Genomic DNA, 21,578 nt, shown 5'->3' with positions numbered 1-21,578 from the left:
CCCCACATGGGAGTCCTGCGTCGCCGAACTTAAACGAACATTCATTAACCACCATCCTCGCCAGCGAGCAGAGGACCTGCTTCAAACAAGGGTGCAGGGCCCCAATGAAAGCCTGACCAGCTTTGTAGAGGATGTTCTGCGTCTAAGTGCCCGAGCAGACCCGGAGGCCGCTGAGGAAAAGAAACTTCGAATCCTCATGCGAGGCGTCAAGGCAGAAATTTTTGGAGGCCTGGTTCGCAATCCCCCGACGACCGTCGATGCATTTGTGAGTGAAGCCACGAACATCGAGCGCGCACTGACGGCCCGAGCAAGCCACTACCACCGACTCACCGGCGCGCCTACTTCTCCAACCGTCGCAGCTACCCTTCCGGACCTGAGCACCACCGGTGTCGACAACCTTCGGGATATCGTCCGGGATATCGTCCGGGAAGAGCTCCGGAAGATTCTACCTGCTGCAGATCGCCCAGCCTCACTCTCACTCGCCGACGTCGTCCGAGAGGAAGTTCACCGAGCTTTCCATCCCGAGGTTGCCGTCACCGCAGCAGCACAGCAGGAGCCAGCCGTAAGCTACGCCGAAATGCTCCGCCGAGCACCATCAGCACCGCGTCCGTACATGGCGCCTCCCCGACGTGTGCTTCCAGAGCCGCAGCATTCCCGACGCCAGAAAGATCGGGCGCACGTTCGCCCAGAACAAGTTGCGCCAAGGAAGACCGACGTGTGGAGGACGGCTGATCGACGCCCGTTGTGCTACCACTGCGGGGAAGCCGACCATATCTACCGACGATGCCCCTACCGCCAGCTCGGCCTACGAGGGTTCGCGCCCAACGACCCTCGACCACGTCTTGGAGAGCGACCTCGGGACATCGAGGACTACCTCCGCCGCTCTTCAACTCCTGAGTCGTCTCCCCGCCGAGTATTCCGTTCGCCATCTCCCCGACGCTCGCCATCGCCCTTCCGCCGGTCTCGCCGAGACAGCCTGTCACCCATTGCGTCCCGTCGGGAAAACTAGGCGCGGCAATGCCGGGAGGTGGTGTTGCCGAAGACGAACGATGCCAAGATCCTCCAAGATCGTCGGAGCTCTCCCACTCTAACACCGCAACGCCCCGAAACGACGTTTCTGTAACAGTGTCGAATAACCTCAACGTTATCATCGACGGCCACGACGCGACAGCACTCGTCGACACCGGAGCGGATTACTCCGTTTTGAGTGGGAGACTCTCTCGTCGCCTTCGGAAAGTTACGACGTCGTGGGATGGACCACAGATACGAACCGCCGGCGGACACCTCATCACGCCTGTCGGCAGGTGCACCGCTCGCGTTGAGATCCACGGTGAAACCTGCCCTGTCAAGTTCGTCGTTCTGCAAGACTGTTCGAGAGACGTCATTCTCGGAATGGACTTTTTGTGTGAATACGGCGCCATAATCGACCTTGGGGAGAACAAGCTGACGCTTCGGAAACCTGTTCCCTCGGCGGAAGATTCCAAAGCGACGTTAGCTGCAGTGCGAGTCCTTACCAGCCACGTAAACCTGCCGCCGCTGTCCAGTGTCTTTGTCCCCGTCGGGACCGACGAAGCCACCTGCGGGATAGCACTGTTGGAAGGAAGCGTCCAACTTCTCCTTGGACGAGGGATTGGTATTGCAAGAGGCGTAACCGAGCTCCAGGACGGGCGTACCGTAGCCGTTGTCACCAACTTCCGGCAAGAGTCGCAGCACCTTACAAAGGGTACAGCTGTGGGCTACGTCGAGGAAATTCAGGACTCGGCCGCCATCGCCGTGATCTCAGAAACGCCTCTCCGACGCACCACAAGGGAACCACGCCGTCAAAGCTCGACATCCACCCATCCCTCCCAGGCCCACAACGACGACAGCTGACTGACGTTCTCGCTGAGTTCAGTGAGTGCTTCGCCACATCGTCAAGGCTACGCCAAACAGCGGTTGCGAAGCATCGAATTGTTACTGACGATGACGTGCCCCCTATTCATCAGTCGCCGTACCGAGTTTCGGTGAAGGAGAGGGAAACCATCCAGAAACAAGTTCAAGAAATGCTTGACGACAATATTATTCAGCCTTCAAGCAGTCCGTGGGCCTCTCCAGTCGTGCTGGTGAAGAAGAAAGACGGAACCCTTAGGTTCTGCGTGGACTACAGGCGGCTGAACGCTGTTACAAAGAAAGATGTCTATCCGCTTCCCCGCATAGATGACACCCTCGACCGTTTACGCCACACCCGGTACTTTTCGTCGATGGACTTGAAGAGTGGCTACTGGCAGATTGAGGTCGATGAACGGGACCGCGAGAAGACTGCCTTTGTCACACCCGATGGACTTTACGAGTTCAAGGTGATGCCCTTCGGACCCTGTACGGCGCCGGCGACTTTCCAGCGGGTCATGGATACTGTACTAACGGGACTGAAGTGGCAGAGCTGCCTCGTTTACCTGGATGACGTCGTCGTTTTTTCGCACGACTTCGACGAGCACTTGAAACGGCTTAGGGCCGTGCTCCAAGCCATCAAGACCGCAGGGCTCACACTCAAGCCAACGAAGTGCCGCTTCGCCTACGCCGAACTTAAGTTCCTTGGTCATGTCGTTAGTAGCGAAGGAGTACGCCCTGACCCCGCGAAGACATCCGCCGTAGCCGAATTCCCTCGACCATCGGACAAGAAGGCAATCCGCAGATTCCTGGGGCTGTGCGCGTACTACAGGCGCTTCGTTCAAGATTTCGCAAAAATTTCGGCGCCCCTCACACATCTTACGAAAGACGCCGTGAAGTTTCACTGGGCAGAAGAACAAGAACGGGCGTTCGACGAACTGAAACAAAGACTTCAGACACCTCCGATCCTCGGACATTTCGACCAGCACGCCGAAACCGAAATTCACACGGACGCAAGTTAACTCCGGACTTGGTGCGGTATTGGTACAGCTACAGGAAGGCACGGAGCGAGTTATTGCCTACGCAAGTCGGACACTGTCAAAAGCGGAGAAAAATTACTCCACGACGGAAAAAGAATGTCTCGCGGTTGTATGGGCGATCACAAAGTTTCGTCCGTACATATACGGGAACCCGTTCCGGGTGGTCACAGACCACCACTCGCTCTGTTGGCTTGCAAACCTCAAAGACCCTTTAGGACGCCTGGCTCGATGGAGTCTTCGACTGCAAGAATTTGACATGACCGTAGTCTACAAGTCAGGACGGAAACATAGCGACGCCGACTGCTTGTCCAGAGCCCCCGTCGAAACGCCAGACTGTACCGACGTGGATGATGACGAGTGTTTCCTAGGTGCCGTGGACACCAACGACATGGCAGGACTTCAACGAGACGATCCGGTGCTCCGCGCCCTGATTGAGCATCTAGAAGGACGAGGAAGTACCGTTTCTCGTGTCTTTTCACGAGTCCTGCCGACCTTCGCTATTCGAAGAGGTGTACTTTATAAGAAAAATTTTGGAACCAGTAATTCGTCGTGGCTTCTGGTAGTCCCCACCAGCCTTCGAGAAGAGATTTTTCAAGCCTGCCGCGACGACCCAACTTCAGGACACCTCGGTTACAGCCGAACACTAGCCCGAATACGTGAAAAATACTACTGGCCCAAGCTGCCGAAGACCGTCCATCTCTACACGCGATCGTGCCGTGAGTGCCAGCGACGCAAGAAACCGCCGTCAAAGCCAGCAGGTCGCCTTCAGCCGATTCCCCCTCCAACCAAACCGTTCCAGCAAATTGGAATGGATTTGCTGGGCCCTTTTCCACCGTCGACCCTGGGAAACCGCTGGATAATCGTCGCCACAGATTATCTTACGCGTTACGCCGAGACGAAAGCCCTTCCTTCGGGGACTGCTGTCGAAGTCGCGAAGTTCTTCATCGAGTCCATCGTCCTCCGGCATGGCGCCCCCGAAGTCCTGATCACAGACCGAGGGTCATCGTTCATGGCGCAGTTAACCCAGGAGATCCTTCGTCTAAAGGCCCGACCACACTAGCGTGAACGGCGCCGCCGGGCGGCGCCGCCGGGCGGCACCGCCGTCCGGCGTCCCAACGCGAGGAGTCCACATTGGCCTCCGTTTTGCTAGGTTTTGCCGGCGTTTCATAGTCACGTGACAGAACTGGATCTCGTGTTTCCTCGACTGCTCGAGATCGCGCTCGCGCCTCCGCTGCCTCCGCTGGATTTCCCGCGCTTTCGTCGTCTGCTCTTCGTTAGTTTCTTCCGTTTCGGCTCCCGTCTTTTGCTTAGAGCAGCCTCGAAACTGCGCTCGCTGCCTACATGGCGGGTGTCGATGATGACCTGGTGATCAGCATCAATGTGATCCTCCTAGCCTGCTCTTTAATTTTGCGACGTCGCCGCGCTCGGAAGGCAAGGAGGCGCAGGTTCTGGGTCCGGCCTAGTTGGCGCTTCCGAAACACCGAGGGACAGGCCAGCGCTTTGCTGCCCCGGCTGCGCGCCAGAGACGAAGGCTACTTTCGAGAGTGAGTGATTGAATTGGTTGCGACAAGTGTTCACCATGTATACTTAATAACTGATGTTTGTTACCTCTCTTGCAGCTTTCTTCGAATGCCGCCAAGCACATTCGACACATTACTCGGACTTGTGGGGCCTAAGATCGAGCGCAAAGTGACGCCGTTTCGGGAACCCATCTCGCCGCACGATCGGCTGGCTATCACGCTAAGGTGAGAGCAATAATTAGTTTGTAGTTAATTTTGACTCATAAATTAATTGTACTAATTCGATAAAACTTCAGTGAGAAAATCGAAATATTGAAAATAACGCTAAAGCTATGTGGATTAAATGACGAACTGAATGAGCACGAGTGAAAAAAGAATAATAAAAATTCGGCAGTGGGCTGGGAGCAGTTATGTGATTATTAGCAGAATCCAATGAACAGAACAAAATGGCAACACAATAACCATAAAACATCTTTCGTGTAGCTAGCTACCAAAATATGCCTTTATTGATACCTAGAGGGAAATCTACCCACATGCGCCGTAGTCCCAGATCCGTTCTAGCATATCCTTGTGACTGGTCTCGTTTTTCTCCACCCAACTTACTAAAAGTATTCGGAGTACGTAACCGAGCTTGAGCACAGCACCCAGATATGACAAAAAGCTCTCGAAGCAAAAGACGTCAACCCCATTTGAAATATCATCTTGATATATATGCAGTAATAATCAAGTTAGATATCAAGCTTCACAAACCTGTAATTTCCTCTTATGCCTTAGCTTACAGTCCTTGGTAATTTTTTATCAGATTTAACTGATATCTTCCACCAAATTTCCATAAAGTCTGCACAATCCGCTCGTCACTGGTGCAGAATGTTTTTGACGAACAGTGAGATTGCTTGAGATACCCTCGATTGGGCTTGACATGTGCAATTAATCGAATTCCATGTTTTCGGGTCCAATTTTTTCTTTGATTTTAAATCTGTTTCAATTGGTATTTACTTCGTCTCACATTTGTGTTTCTCGGGGACTATTTTCGGCATTCGGAAAATTGCAGCCTTTATCGGGGCTTATGTTTAAGAAAACGACACAGCAGTTTCATTCCCCACTCTCTAGGGAACATATGCATGACCTGAATAATTATAAAACCATCTCATTACCAAAAAGAGGAGAAAATAAGAAGAGTGCGCACACACACACACACACACACACACACACACACACACACACACACACACACACACACACACACACACACAAAGCAGCCTCATGAATAGTTCAGTGTGGGTGGTGTCCTATATATCACCAAAAATAAAGCTGTACATTACAAAAGAACAAAAAACAAATTCCATGAAGCTTTTTTTTTTACTTCTATTTAACCAGCAGCTTTCAGTCAAGGTTTTTCTATTCTCCTGAATAAAAAAAAAAAAGACAGCTTGGATTCATTGGCATAAACTAAACACATTGAACCCCAATTCGTAAGTTATATCCCTTTCCTGAGGTTTCATCTTCTCTGCAGTGCTTACTACGGCACATATGAGCAAACATTGTTTTGTGCATTGATGGTTACATTCCACCCCTAAAGTTGGCTTCACCTCAACATCAGAAAAAGGCGATTGGACCTTCTTTGCAGTGTTCATAAGAATGCAAACAACACTCTCCAAGTAGAGTCTTTGTATGAATATATGAGGGAACACTGAAGGTCGGCATTTTTGGCTGTGAAGCATGTTTGACCTTGACGCAGCACTCGTCTCCACAACATGCTTGGACACATCCATGCCAAATGCTGATGGAGCACTCGTATCCAATGTCTGCTTGAAAATGTTGCCCGAAGTCGGACAACTTGAGACAACACGCCTTTCCCAGAAGCTCAGTTGGTGCTGACAGGCATTGCGCTCTCGTAGACCTGCCAAAGCTGTTGGCGAGAGGGAGTGAAGTCAAGAAGCATGGCTGTAAAAAGGAGGGGTGGAGATATACAACAGCTCCCATGTGCGGCCTTAAGGCGTGTTTGCAAAATGTTGCTACATATAAGCAGCAGCTTCTACAATCTGTTCCAGCACAACTCAGCAAAGAACGAAAGCAATAGCCCTCATTAGGCAATCAAAGTGGCAGAGTGGAGCACTGGACAACTTTGCATGGGACGAGTACACTCCGGATATCCTGTCACAAGCCTCAACTTCACGCTCTGATTGGGTCGCCAGGGTCTTAGCTTCTGCTATTTGCCAAGTTATACTGAAACATGATAAAAATTGTGGGCAGTTTTGAAAGGGGTCTATCATGCTCACTGGAGCTGCACTTAACATCAAAGCTCCTTTTAGTTTGACTTGCCATAAATGCTCCTCAAGGTATGTTATCCATTATCCACCAAGGTAGGGAGATGTTTTTTTTATTTTCCAAAGCAATGCTGTTGAACATAACTAGCAGCCGAGAATGTTCTTAGTGTAATTCCATATGTATGGCATGTATGTTTGTCATTTCAGGTTTCTTGCCAATGGTGACACCTTCCGCAGCCTCTCGTACAATTTTCTCATCGGTCGGTCAACTGCAGCTGTGATCATCAGGCAAACAACTGCTGCGATTTGGGAAAGCCTACAGCCTCTTTACCTGCTATTTCCCCAGTGCGCTAGGGAGTGGAAGAAGGTGAATAAACTAGTTTCTGTAAAGCAAAGTTAGTTCAAAGTAACTAAAAACTGAGCACAAAAATATTTTACAGTGGCAGCTGTTAGTGGCTTGTTCCCCTGTTTTCCAAAAGCGTGAGTGTGAATGACAAATTTTCCCGCTAAATTTAGCGGCAAAATTGACGTCTTGTGACCTATGCACCAATTTGGTGACCCAGACGTGATCCGTCTGGGTCATCAAATATGTAGGAACCAAAGACTTGGCACTACATATTTATGTATACCATTTACAAAGTTCAACAGAATGGGCGACATAGACTGATTTTCGAAATCGTTGAGCACGTTCTGCCTCCAAGCTCATAAATGACAGTCCTTTTTGTCGGCTGTGTTTTCATTCACTTGTGCGAGCAATCCTTCCATGCCCACGCACAAATTCAGCTTCCTTGCTAAAATTATTGGAAAAATATGTCACATGACCTATGTAGCTATTCAGTTTCCCTGCTAGATTTAGCGACAAAATTGACGTTATGTGACCTATGGACAAATTCAGTTTCCCCACTAAATTTTGCGGGAAAATTGATGTGACATGACCTCATGTCACGGGACCTAGACAAATACAGGTTCCCCACTAAATTTAGCAGAAAAATTGACGTGACGTGACCTATGCGGCAATTCAGTTTCCCCGGTAATTATGGCAGGAAAACACATCCCGACCTTGCTGGCGCTGTCTAAACGCATTACATTGTGTGATCATCGCACAATTTTTTATTTCAAACATCACAGAGTTCACTGTTTGGGTAACAAGTTTTTCTTTATCCTAAAATTGTATTGAACTGTATATAACTATTTCAGATTGCAGCAGACATGGAGCTGTATTGGAACTTCCCCAACTGCATCGGAAGTATTGATGGGAAGCACATTAACATAGAATGCCCAGACAACACCGGCTCAAGGAATCTCAACTACAAAAAAACATTCAGTGGTGTTCTTCTTGCTTCATGTGACGCACACTACAGGTAAAGTTTCTCTCTGCAGACATACTGGGAAGAGTTATTGCTCAGGTTCAACCAGTGGTTTATCATGAGTGCCCATAAAAAACACAATACCTTGTCAACAGTGCATTGTAAAGCAGACTAAACTAAGGCAGTTTGCTGCTGAATGCAACACTGCAATAGTGAATTCGTTTCACTACACCTGTGCCCTCACAGTGTCTTTCACCACACTGCGCGAGTGTAATGAAACAAATTCGCTATAATACAGTACATTGGAACACCTACCTGTAGTACGGCTTTCACGAGACGACTCAAAAAAGTTCTTCTATAATAAATATAAAACATGATTACAACTATTATAAAATACTGAGCATCCACCCATTACTACTAAGTGCCCCCCCCCCCCCACCCCCAACCCCGAATTTTACATTTGTAAAACATGCACTGATCATGTCTCGCACTGACCTAAGAAGCGCCGATATAGACTTGTTTCACATGTTTATCTTCAAATTTTGAGTGGTCGCTTGCTCGTGACTTTGTGGTGGGGTGCTCGGCCGTGCATGGCAGTAGAACATTCGGGTGCCTTCCGGATTACAATGAGGCAAATATGCATACTTTTCATAATTACCCCACAATTAACCTGCCGGGGCAATTCTTTCAGCTCATAAGAATTGTCTTCGATCACAATCCTAGAACGTTTTGTGCTGGCCTTTGTCTCTACTACACATAAAAAAGGATTGAGCAGCGGGAAGAAAGTGCCCTAGGGTCGGCTAGGCTTAACCTGGCATAACTCTGAGGGTATGCTTGCTTCCCTGGATCCAATCAGAGTGCCTTCCTGAGATGGCGAGCCACCAGAGCGATGGGGCTAAACGCAAGCGGCTTGGCGACGGCTTATGACATGGGACGTGCCCAGTATTCGGTTGTGTAATCCAAACTTTTAATATCTTCTTTCTATGAAGAGTTTGCCAGGACTACGCTCATTTGTCGTCAAACGCAGGACGTCACATAAACCGGGAATGGATAATCAACATTCCACTGCATTACATTAAAAAAAAAAAAGGTGCAACTTTACAGTCAGAAGAGGAGGAAGGAACGCCAACCAAAAATAAAAAGGAGCCCAACGTTTCGAAACCTGTTGGTTTTCTTCTTCAGGGACGACTGTGTGCGTGAGGAGCAAGTGGTCTTCTTTTACGGCAGTGGAGGTGATGCTTTCGCGATCATAATGTGGCTGAGCCCGCTGACGTAGGCGGACTGTAAAGCGCCAAGCGACCGATTGATGTTTTGCGGTGTGGTTTGGATGTGCCATGACTCGAGGCCTTTGCCGGGAATTGGTCTCAATATCGAGGATGCGTGTGTTGTCGAAGTCAATGCGGTGGTCATTTGAGTCACTGTGTTCCACAACCGCGCTGCGCTCATGATCGAATTTTCGCACGTCGGTTTTGTGCTGGCGAAGTCTTTCTTTAAAGTTTTTGGTTTCGCCGATGTATGTGGCAGGGCAATCCGCACAAGGAATCTGGTAAATAACGCCTTGCGCTCTTTATCATTGGGGGGACGATCTTTTGGCCGGGGCATCAGGTGTCCAAGCGTTGACACTGGTTTGTGGGACATCTGGATGCCTTCTTTTGCCAGCACACGCGTGAGCGCTTCGCTGGTTTCCTTTATGTAAGGGACGCAGATGCGCGTGGTTGAGCGGGGATGTGCGATTTCTTGTGTTTCGCCGATTGGTCTTAGGCGTCGATCAGACTTACATTGACGAAGAGCGATCCGCTGAATGAAACTGTGTGTGTAGCCGTTATTTAGCAGGTCGGAGATGATGGTTTCTTCCTTTTTTCTGTAGTCCTGCGACGAGCAAATATGGGTAGTCTTTGCTCGGGACAGGAGTGCCTGGACGACCGACGCCTTGTGGCTCGCAGGGTGGTTTGAGTCAAATTGGAGATAGCGCCCAGTGTGTGTCAGTTTTCTGTACACTGAATTCCAATTGATCTTTTTGTCTTTCGACCAGCACGTCGAGAAACGGCAGGGCGTCGTTCTTTTCAGTTTCAACGGTGAACTGGATGGCCGGCTCGATGGAGTTGAGGTGTGCCAAAAAGTTGTTCACTTCTGACTTCTTCATAATGCAGAAGCAATCGTCGACATACCGTAAAAACACTTTGGGGCGTGCAGTGAAAGACTGCAGCGGCGTTGTTCAATGGCTTCCATTGTCAGGTTGGCCGTGGTGACGGAGATGGATGCGCCCATTGCAATTCCGTTGGTCTGCTTGAAGAATTCTCCTTTAAAGCTGAAGTAGGTGCTCTCCAGGCAGAACTCCAGCAGGCGGCACAGTTCGTCCACCGTAAGGCTGGTCCGTTCGCTCAGCTTCTTGTCTCCCTCGAGGGCAGCTCTGGTTGTGGCGACTGCCAGGGGAACCGGCACGCTGGTGAAGAGTGAGACGACGTCGAACGACACCAGGCTGTCGTCATCGTTTACCTTTAGTTGCGCAACCTGTTCCACAAAGTGCCCGGTGTTCCGCACATGTCGCTGTGTTTCCAACGAGAGGAGAGAGAGTGCTGTGGAGGTAGTTTGACAATCCCCGAAGTGGTGAGGTTGTGAAATCCACGATCGGCCGGAGAGGGACGTTAGGCTTATGAACCTTAGGAAGGCTGTAGAAACCGGGCGCAAACCCATTCCTGCACAGAAGCCGCAGATGAAGGCTCCGCGCGTCAGGGTGCTTCTTAAAAATTTCAGAAAGGATATTGTTCAGTTTTGTCTGAACTTGTGATGTCGGGTCTTTCCTGAGCTTTTCATAGGCAGAGCTGTCAAGAAGGTCCCGAATCTTGTTCTCGTAGACATCCCGGTCAAGGACCACAGTCGAGTTTCCTTTGTCCGTGGGTAGAATCACGATGTTTGTGTCTCCTCGAAGCTCCCGGAGAGCTGCTATCTCTTCTCGTGGCAGGTTAGGCTGTTGACGACGACGACAAGAAATCACACATCCCCGCTCAACCACGCGCATCTGCGTCCCTTACATAAAGGAAACCAGCGAAGCGCTCGCGCGTGTGCCGGCAAAAGAAGGCATCCAGATGTCATACAAACCAGTGTCAACGCTTGAACACCTGATGCCCCGGCCAAAAGATTGTCCCCCCAAGGAAAGAGCGCAAGGCGTTATTTAGCAGATTCCTTGTGCGGATTGCCCCGCCACATACATCGGCGAAACCAAAAACTTTAAAGAAAGACTTCGCCAGCACAAAATCGATGATCGAAAATTCGATCATGAGCGCAGCGCGGTTGCGGAACACAGTGACTCAAATGACCACCGCATTGACTTCGACAACACACACATCCTCGACATTGAGACCAATTCCCGGCCAAGGCTCTTCGTCGAGTCATGGCACATCCAAACCACACCGCAAAACATCAATCGGTCGCTTGGCGCTTTACCGTCCACCTACGTCAGCGGGCTCAGCCACATTACGATCGCGAAAACATCACGTCCACTGCCGTAAAAGAAGACCACTTGCTCCTCACGCACACAGTCGCCCCTGAAGAAGAAAACCAAGCAGGTTTCGCAACGTTGGGCTTTTTTTTATTTTTGGTTGGCGTTCCTTCCTCTTCTTCTAATTGTTCGTACCGAACCAGGCAGATTTCTGCCAAATGTTTACTTTCAAAACTTTACAGTTGGCCTAGTGTGTTCATTCATTCCTTGCCTGCTTCATTTCAGATTCACATATGTTGACCTGTGCCACTACGGTGGTGAAAGTGATGGGGGCATTTTTTTGAGATCACCACTTCGAACAGTTCTTACCGAAAGTCATTGCGGCATCCCACCCCCTTCAAGTGTAGGTTCAGCAGGTGCAGTCCCCTATCTTATGGTGGGGGACGAGGCATTTCCGCTGAAGACATTCCTCATGAGGCCATATCCCCGCCGCGGTAAGTCATGCATTGCCATCTATAAACTAACTAAGCAGCCTGACGTTAGTGTCCAGGAGACAATAGAATATAATCATGATTTATTGTTAGGGGCACTTTCATCCCCAATAAAGTCACCCATAATCTGCGCTGTGCACATAGCAAATGAGTCCAATTTTTAACAATACTGTATTTTTTTAGGGGTGTGCAAATAGTGGTTCGAATCGAATAGCAGTGTCATCCGTAGCATCAACTGTGTTAAGAGAACCACCTATTGTGATTCTCCTTTGCACCGTGAAGGTGGTGAATGATGCAGCACTCTTCGATTCAAACCACTATTTGCCTACCCCTACATTGTTTTCTGCAGTGTCATTATCTCACTCTGTTTGTAGATCTATTGGTGAATTCTGAATGTAACGCAGAACAGTTCACTTCAATGCTGGGAACTAAGCACCGGCAAGACACCTTTGTCCTAAATTTGTTTTTTGAACAAGGAATCCAACGCACCATGGTTGAACGAGCCGTTCGCCCAAAGCGTTAACTGACCAAAGTCAGCTCTTTTACAGTTTCTGAGAGATGTGAAAGATGTGCAACTGCACTTGCTATACATTTATCTATTAAATAATACCGCAGTGCTAATTATAATGAGGTAATGGCTTTAGAAGGACGACAGAGTTGAAAGGATACCTGTTCAATAGGGACGGTAAGAGGAAAGGATGTACACAACTATTACCTCACTTCATTGTCGTTGTCATTTTATTTTTCTCCTCATTTTAATATTAATCTTATGGGCTTTCTTTAGATCTACATAAGTACAGGAGTGACCCTGCACAGTATCAGGAGTACCTGAAGAGGGCCACTTTCAACTACCGCCTCAGTCGTACCAGACGCCTCATTGAAAATTCCTTCGGGATCATGGCCAACAGGTGGAGAATTTTGAGGCGAGCATTTAAGGCGTCCGAAGAGATTACAGAAAGCGTCGTGAAGGCATGTGTCACACTGCACAACTTTCTTCTGAAAGACTCTGCGCACTCGAGAGCAGCATACAGCCCTCCAGGCTATACAGATCATGAAGACTGGGAAGGAAAACTCATAGATGGACAGTGGAGGAATGACAGGAGTGGGCAGCCAGGGCTGAGAGACCTAGCTGGCGTGGGACTTCGCCCCGCAAGGTAATATTTTGCATCAAAATAGACCGAAGAAAAGAAGTTTGCAATATTGGGATTTGAAATTTTCTAATTACCATACTTGAAACTGCTCAGAGCTAAGATTCTATACATGCTTAGATATTGTACGATGTTGTTTCAGAACTGCTTTGGCTGTGCGGGACCAGCTGGCTTCATACTTCATGAACGATGGGAAAGTTGAATGGCAAGACAAAATTGTGACTCGTGGGGATGCTAACAGGTATTTTACCCAGTATAAATATGGCCAGATGAGTATAAGTTAGGGTAGTAACTATTTGGACGTCCACTCTCAAAATAATTCAAGGTATTATTTTGACGTCCATGTCGCCACTTCTTGAAGATGTGAAAATATTTTTAAAAACCTTTCGACATTCCCCGTCAAAATACTTTTATTATTGTCATGACTCGAACTTAGAACATCAGAATCCGGACTGAGGAGCGATCGATAATGGTGATAAAAAAATATATATATAATCTTGCCTGCACGCAGTGCCGCGATTCGACACATCTTTTCCAAAAAAACAAATGTCATGCAGTTGGCTGCTGTTCTTTTTTTTTTTTTCTGAACTTTTAAGCGGTGTGGAATGTAAAAAAAAATCCTAAAGTACATCAGCTATCAGGCTGCACGTAGCGTTTGCTTGGTTGTGCCCAACATTACAAGATGCAGCATTGCTGCTTTTCATGATTTATTTTACAAGTTTTGTATAGACGAAGGAGCTGCACGCAGCGTCATAAAATTTGCAGTTATTGAAGAATATGTGCATCTCGTGCAACCGAGCCAGAATATTTATTCGTTTGCACTGGTCAAGAAATGTCAAGGAGGCCATGTTTGCATGCACAGCCTTTTATTTAACATCCGGATCGTTTCATAGTTAACCTAGATCACCGGCTCAGTTTACACAAACCAAACAGAAAATCTAAACTAAACAACAAACTCGGGGAACACGGTTAGAACAGGGCGGAAGCCAGATGCAAAGTGAGACAACCATATGAAGACGCGCTCGCACGATATGGAGGAACAAAGAGCGTGCCAAATTTCTCAGTGTTACGTAGTGTATGCACTTACATTTATTTATTTATTTATTTGAAAATACTGCAGGCTTTTCTCAGGCCCTGGCAGGTCACAGGCAACAATACTTACGTACGGGGAAGACAGAGGGATATCCAGCTCGCCTTTGTTGTAGAATCAAAAATTTAGGTGAGACGTGTGCCGAAATAAGATGCAAGCTCGGAACATTGCCGCTGGTTGTGACAGGTCTGCAAGGATCAACTGTCGAGCCAGTCCCACACAGACGCTCAATAAGACATTTCCACTGCCGACTAGGACCGAAACTTTTTAGGCACGAAACTTATTAATCCGTCAAAACGTCTACACAAGACAATGAGGAACTAAACAGAACGAAACCACGAAACAGCTTCCACCCTACCATTGTGATGGCGGCATTGAATGTGCACTTCGAAATAATAAAGCCACTATTAGCCCCGAGAAGTTCGCGTGGCGCCCCCTTACGGCGAACCGGGGTGACGTCACGGCGAGGAGAGAATTTTTCCCCGACTCGCCCCGCTCGCCTGGTGGAGGCTGTGACGACGCTAGCTGACGGCGCACTTGTTTCTATTTTTATCTATTTTTTTTTTCGGCGTGTTTTTCGTAGGAAGTGTAAATTTTTATATTTGTCTGTATTGAGGTATGGCCTGTAGCTACAGGCGAAACTTCAACCAACATTTTAAGCATGGTTGACAGGGCAGGCAGCGCATGAACCACAGCTGGTATATGAAAATAAACAAAATATGGTCACAATTGCAGGAGCATCACTACAGATTTACATCTCGCACAATAGATGCTGCTGATGGTCTGAATGAATCGGCAGGTTATGTATACTATTTTTTTTTTGTATCTCTGTTTTTAAACAAGATCGCCGAAGCAGAAAGGTTGCATGCTGCTCGAGCAACGTGCTAAATACAGTCTGGGCCATGGGGAGAGAATCACAAGTAAGACAGCCCAAGTACGGGGGCAAAGTAAAAAAACAAGGAACATTGATTATATACATTGCTCGCATTTGACCTTTGCTGGATTCGGATCGTATTTCAAAGGACTACACGGGTGGTATCTGTGGACTTGTTTATATCAACCGTCGAGTAATGTATAACAAAGGTAAGCGAAGGTGTCTAGCTCGTTATTAGTCCCTTAAGCGCTAAAATTGAGATTTTATTTAAATCGAATTGTCCTGAAGCTAAAATACCAGAAGCTTTTCTCACGCAGACTGTCACCCTTCACGGGTTCCACATTTTCTGGTACTGTACCCGTTTTCACCTCAAGAAAAAAGCAATTTTTGAGCGTTGTTCATACGCGCCGCCGCGAAGTAGTTTTTACGATTTTTGGTCATGGAAGAAAAAAGCGTTGCTTTTGGCGCTTGAAATGTTTACGTCTTGATAAGATAACATTCTTATGTTATCTTATCACCTGTATACATATCTTAATTATCAACATAAAGGGGGAACTTAGTAATGCTCCGCGAGGAGCCGGACTTGTTTTACTGCGGTTCGTGAGGTGAAAACGGGTATAGTGCTGCATCTACATCTGGACAGACGTTCAAATGCTCGCTTTTACTCCTGTTTTCCTCTGTTGTCAGAGAGTCCAGCTGTAGGGAGTTTGGAGGCTGGGGAAGCTTTTGGGGACCTGCAGCAGTGTCTCTTTTAATTGGAAATGACAATTGAGACAAAACCGTGTATTTTCCGAATACCCAAATCTGGAATAAGGAATGTCCGGAAAAAGTATAAACATTCCAAATTACGGCAATATTGCTGTGCATATTTTGGGCAGTTTAATACATATCATACAGGCAACTGGGGGCAATTCGGCCGTTTTTGTTGCTACCATACAAACTAATTTCCAGTAATGGTGCATCTTCTAAGAAATATGCCTGCATACGTGTATAAACTATATAATTAATTCACGAAGAAGCTACATTTACGTAAAATGTAGCTTCTTCGTGAATTAATTATATAGTTATATAGTAATTATATAGTATTATAGTATTATATAGTTAATTAATTATATAGTTAACGCCAGTGTTTACTAGTTGAAATAATGACGGTAAATGCTCATTTAAATCGGTTACATCAAGAAATACTTCACATGAAAGCGTTCGAGGTGGATGGCGCCCGATCACCCCAGGTCCTGGGTTTCGACACCATGGTTTGGTTAAATATCGTTAAGAGCAGGAGAACGAAGTCTGGAACGAGATCGCCTAAACGAATACAGAACGACGTAATGCATACCGAACGCCTCAACAGATCACAACGTCTCTCACCAATGTAAATATTGTACATAAACCTTTTTATTCCTCCTCTTAACGATATTTAACAGGGCCTTCAAAAGTCTGCGAACCAGAGCATGTAGAGTGGCAGCGCAGAGTCGGGGTCGCGAGCTAATTTTCCGACCACCCAAAGGCCCATGATATAAATGCCACTTCAAATGCCTTGAAAGCGTGATGTATTATCGTCCTAAATCATGAACATGCAAGGAACAGAATTCCAGCGTCTGAAACACTTGCGCCACCGCTTCACCGATCCCTCGCGAAATTGCCTTGTGTCGTGTGGACGGACGGGAAAGTTCATCGGCGGAATTGCCACCACCGATAGCTTTCGGGATTTTTAACCTAATTTTAAAGGTAAAAGGGAGAAGCAGGTTTATAAAACGTACGGAAGCACGTCAATAGCGGCCTAACTCAACGTCTTGTACGCCGAGTAAACGAAGTCCAGCTCCTCGAAGAGCTTGCGGTACACAACGCCAAACCAGGAAACCGGTGCTGGGAAGCGAGCCGATGCGAGATCGCGGAGCGGAGTCCCCTCCCTGACGTCACGGAACACCTCACCCAATCAGGGCGCGGCGACCGCAGCGACGCTTGTGTTCGCTCTCGGGGCTAATAGTCGGTGACAGGTCAAGAACGCAGTGGAAGCTCCTCCCACCTCTTTCCACTTTAGTAGAGCGAACGGCGGAGAGGATCGCCTCTTTTTCAGCGTTCCCTCTATTAAAGTGGAGAGGGGTGGGAGGAGCTTCCACTGCGTTCTCGACCTGTCACTGATTATAGCTTGCCGTTTTATGGAAGTGAAGTTACAGATGTTGAAACAATTTCAGGTATTTTGACGGTGGACATCGAAATAGTTGCTGCCATAAGTTATTGTGCCCTTTCAGGAAAGAAACTCAGAACCAAACGAGGACTTGGAGACATAGATGGCCTGGGTGTCACTTTGCAAGGTAATTTTATAATGACTTGTAGAAGAAAGCTGGCTACTTTTGGGTAAATGAACCTCGATTTCCATTTCAAAACGATGTGAAGCCCATATGACCTCCATTTTCTGCATGTGCACAGATTGTACATTACCCCCATGTCACAGGTAGCACGTACCCAGTAACTTTTACATTCGTGAAATAACCAAAGGACATATCAAGCATGCAACCCAGAAATAAAAATCCACCAAGCTAACCAAGATGGTGGTCCGCATCAGCTGTTTCTGCGAGCACACCACTCCAGAGCAGTGAAGCTGGCCTTATGTTGTGCTCCTTCTGCATTTTTCTTTTAGCAGCTGGGCACTTGCTTGGTATTTTATAATGTAGAATGCTGTAGTGCCGCACCGCTTTGGTTGTGTGTAGTGGTTGGCAGCATACTTTACGATGGGTTCTATTGCAGGAAGAACTGTAAACCCTTGCAAGACATCAAGAAGTTGGGAGAGAGATAACAACTTTATTTTAACAACTCGATCAACACATATCTAGCCATTATAAAAACCAGTATGGCTGAAGTAACATTTGAGTTGGTTCCGAAAAGCAAGCCAAAATTGAGCAAACAGTATAGACCAACACGCGGCCCTGCCGTCACGCAGCTGCGGTGGCGCCGTCGATGGCACTGCGCATGTGCAGGGGCTTCACTTCACGCGAATTTGGTTTCTGCACACGCGCAGTGCCCACACCTGGCGTGGGCAAACACGGGCTTGTTTGTAAACAGCGTGTCGGTGTATACTTTTGTAATTTACGTCTAACTTTATTATTTTAATCAAACAAATCACAGAAATATAAAAAGAAGCCAAAGTTTTATTTTACACATATTTCAATTGCACCATTTTAGCTTCTCACGAAAATGAATAGAATTCCCTATGCTGTTTATATAAATACTAAAGGTACCACATTATTGCACATACTCCTTTAAAGCTATTTGTTCCATACAGACCACCATTAGGTTTTGAAACTAGCTTCATATTGCCCCTTTCAACTTTATAACAATATAAATAATGCTTTTTGTTTTTCATGTTCTGGAACCAAGTGGTTGCAGTGGGGTGACCCCTATCAAGTGAATAACAAAATACTACTACAGAATTCAGAACAATAACTTCTTGCATAGAAAAATGTAGGAGGATCAGAGACTAAAAATGTATACACCAAGCTTTCAGTTAAACAAGAGAAAAATATGAAAAAAATATCAGCATTTCCCTTTGCACCAGTGGTGATCATTTCACTTGAATAGAATGCGAAACATACTTGAGCCTCTGGTAATACGAGGCAGCACACGAAAATGTAATTACGACACCAAGTTCCTTTAAAACAAGAATCCATATAAATGTGAGAAACAAGTAAGATTCATTGTATTGAATTATTCAAAGCTTTCCATTTCAGCGTTATAGAGAAGTGTGTTAATTTGATACATCACCTCACACCGTTTCTGCGGTGTGAGCACCCTCAGCTTTGCTACAATCCAATTTGCACCCTCCACGCAGTCGTCGCCAGGTGGCACTTGTTCCTGTTCGCTCTTCTTCCGGATGTTGTTGAGCGTTGAAGAGCAGGTCCCAAGTACATCCCGGATGGCTTGATCAAAGTTCTCCTCGCACCGTTGCTTCTTCCTACTGCGGCATATCGGAAAAATATGCTGTTATATACTGACGGTTTGATTTGTATGATTTAATTTTACAGGAACTGTGAAACATGCCAGTACCGAGAAGGCGGTGCTCCATGGGCTGATTTCTTGGCTGGCCTTCGGAAAGATATTGGAAGCACATAAGGCTGTGCAATAATACTGTACATAAAAACCTTTCATTTTCTAACCTTGGAGTGGCTGTCGAAGTGCCGGATGCTGCATTAGCCTGTGCGCTCTGCCTACAGAAAATGCCGCATCACAGACAATTTACATTCATGTCATAGTAACCCCCAGGCCAGTTGACACTATTGTGCATTGGCCTACAAACAATATCGACCCAAAGGAAGCACAAGCATGAATAAAAGTGTAGCATGGGACTGTTTTCTCCTACCTTGGTGGAGCTGCAGAAGAGCCTGATGGCAGGTTTGTCTGCATAGTCTGTCCATAAGAAGAGCTACATACGAAATGCATAATTAGAATTTATGCCATGATATCTATGAAAAATTGCAAACAGAGCACAAAATAGGACGAATACGAGATAAGAAGCAAACGGGACGACCGCTCCTTCCCTCGTCTTTACCCTATTTGGTGCGCGGTTTACATTTCATCATACCATGAAATCCTACATTGCGACTTTGACACAATATGTGAAATAAATTGTCCGTGTCAGCTGGCAATGTTGTGCATTGCGTTGCAGTGATATGAAATCGAAGGGAGCACATGAATATTCAATTCTACACAACAGAACATTTAAGGTAAGATAAAAATGCAGGTGAGTGGGTAAATAACTTTCATAATAAAACAAGGACGGGCAAAACACGAAAATCTCAAACTCAACTTCTAGTTAATTTTTCACTGTCGGTTATATAATAGCAACTGAAAAATAAACTAGAAGCTGAAATTGAGACAGTCGCGTATTTGCCTGTTTTTTATCGTCCCTAAAAGGCTCGCCACAGTCGAACGTAGTGCAGGTGCGCACCCGCTATCACAGCCCATGGAGATGTTTATTTGTTGCAGATCTCAATGTGTAATTGTATGTCAATTAAATCCATGCAGACTGCTTTATGCTACGTTACATGTGCTTGAGGTCGGACTATATCAAACATTTTTGAGGTTAAGGTTTCATATGGAAACATTGGAGTGCTCGATGCCAGGTGTGCCTCCTTGTTTTGCTTTTAATTACCCTAGCTAAGCGAAAGGCACAAAAAGTTTTGAATTCGAACCTGCCCTGTGAGGGTCTCGCAGTAACTCATTCTTGAGCACAAAGACTCGTTTGCAAGGTGGAGAAAGCCCAAAGCTCTGGAGTGAGGGTCAAAAGCCCGCACTTGGAGGCATGGATAGCTACAGTGTAGCAGAACAAAGTGAGAACCCACATTCCTGCTTAAATACAATGGACTTTCTCTGTACCTGCTGACAGTACTGTGAATTTAATTATAAATGTCAGATTGTTAGGTTAGACAAATAAAAAATATCCCACTAACCACTCTGGTTCCTGGTCATCATCAATGTCTTGAATGTCCCTGCTGCAAAACAAAAAGACGCAGTATGCTCGTAAAGAAGAAAAAATGCATTGTAAAACAGCTTGATGGGCTATTTGGTAAACATTTATTACCATGATGAAAACTGCCAACACAAAAGACACAAGAGAGAACTCAAGTGCTATTCACAAGAATCTAAAGAACCATATGAAAGATAACTCTACATGGCCAGGCAAGTGCTGGTCTGTGTACAGTTAACAATATCTGTATAGGCCGACACGATGTTTACAAACAAGCCCGCGTTTGCCCACACCAGGTGTGGGCACTGCGCGTGCGCAGAAACCGAATTAGGGAGGCGGGAAGCGCGTACGCATGCGCACTGCCGTCGACAGCGCCACCGCAGCTGCCTGACGTCAGGGCCGCGTGTTGGTCTATATCGTTCCTGGGATTTCTTTGTAGATAATTATGAGTAGGGACATGGCAAACTCCCTAGGTTTGGTTAGAAAATTTTGTCAGATACCGTTGATGTTGCCACAACCTACATACGCTTTTCTGGCTTTGCTTGAGCGGCTATAAAGTTGCGACATTGGAGTGCCGACATTCAAATATAAAATTTAAAAGAAAAAAAGTGTTTTCCACCATGACCAGCGCATTTCTCCGGCTCACACTTGAGCCACTTTAGTGCAAGCTTGTGCCAAACTTGTGCGAAGTTGGCTCTTGCTCCTGCCATTCTGAGTAAAGCCTGTGCCGAGGAAGTGTGGTGCTTGGGATGAAATATTATGTATAGGGAGCAAGTACTTGTTCCATGATGTCACCATTCAGTGCGGTCCTGGGATGGTCAGTTGTGGTATCACTGTGTGCATGGAAGTGCACAAAGTCTAATTTCCGGCTTCTATGTGTTTTTGCGCTGCTGTACGTGTGTTCGATGGCTGAACACCCTTGGCAAAATGGCGTCAGCTGTTGCTGGCTTCACGCGGCCGTTTGCAAAATGGCGTCAGCTGTGGCTGGCTTCACGCGCGTGGCGGTACCGTGCGTGTTTCTATTCATTCGGCGTTCGTTGCCATGGTGACGGCGAGGAAAGCAGACGTGCGG

General features: G+C 46.9%; 1 protein-coding gene across 1 annotated transcript; it reads left to right on the top strand.

The window, feature by feature from the left end:
• Positions 1–4,189: 4,189 nt before the first annotated feature.
• Positions 4,190–19,740, top strand: LOC120845306. Its single transcript, XM_040217147.3, has 11 exons — positions 4,190–4,450; positions 4,526–4,651; positions 6,901–7,060; positions 7,891–8,054; positions 11,725–11,977; positions 12,479–12,561; positions 12,611–12,615; positions 12,715–13,084; positions 13,221–13,319; positions 17,278–17,357; positions 19,065–19,740. The coding sequence occupies exons 1-11, from the start codon at positions 4,248–4,250 to the stop codon at positions 19,163–19,165; spliced, it is 1,644 nt and encodes a 547-aa protein (XP_040073081.1). The 5' UTR covers positions 4,190–4,247; the 3' UTR covers positions 19,166–19,740.
• The last annotated feature ends 1,838 nt before the right edge of the window (positions 19,741–21,578 follow it).

Source organism: Ixodes scapularis, unplaced genomic scaffold (genome assembly GCF_016920785.2).
Source record: "Ixodes scapularis isolate PalLabHiFi unplaced genomic scaffold, ASM1692078v2 PGA_scaffold0__279_contigs__length_252992795, whole genome shotgun sequence".
Classification (NCBI taxonomy): domain Eukaryota; kingdom Metazoa; phylum Arthropoda; class Arachnida; order Ixodida; family Ixodidae; genus Ixodes; species Ixodes scapularis.
This window is presented reverse-complemented; position numbering and strand designations above follow the sequence as displayed.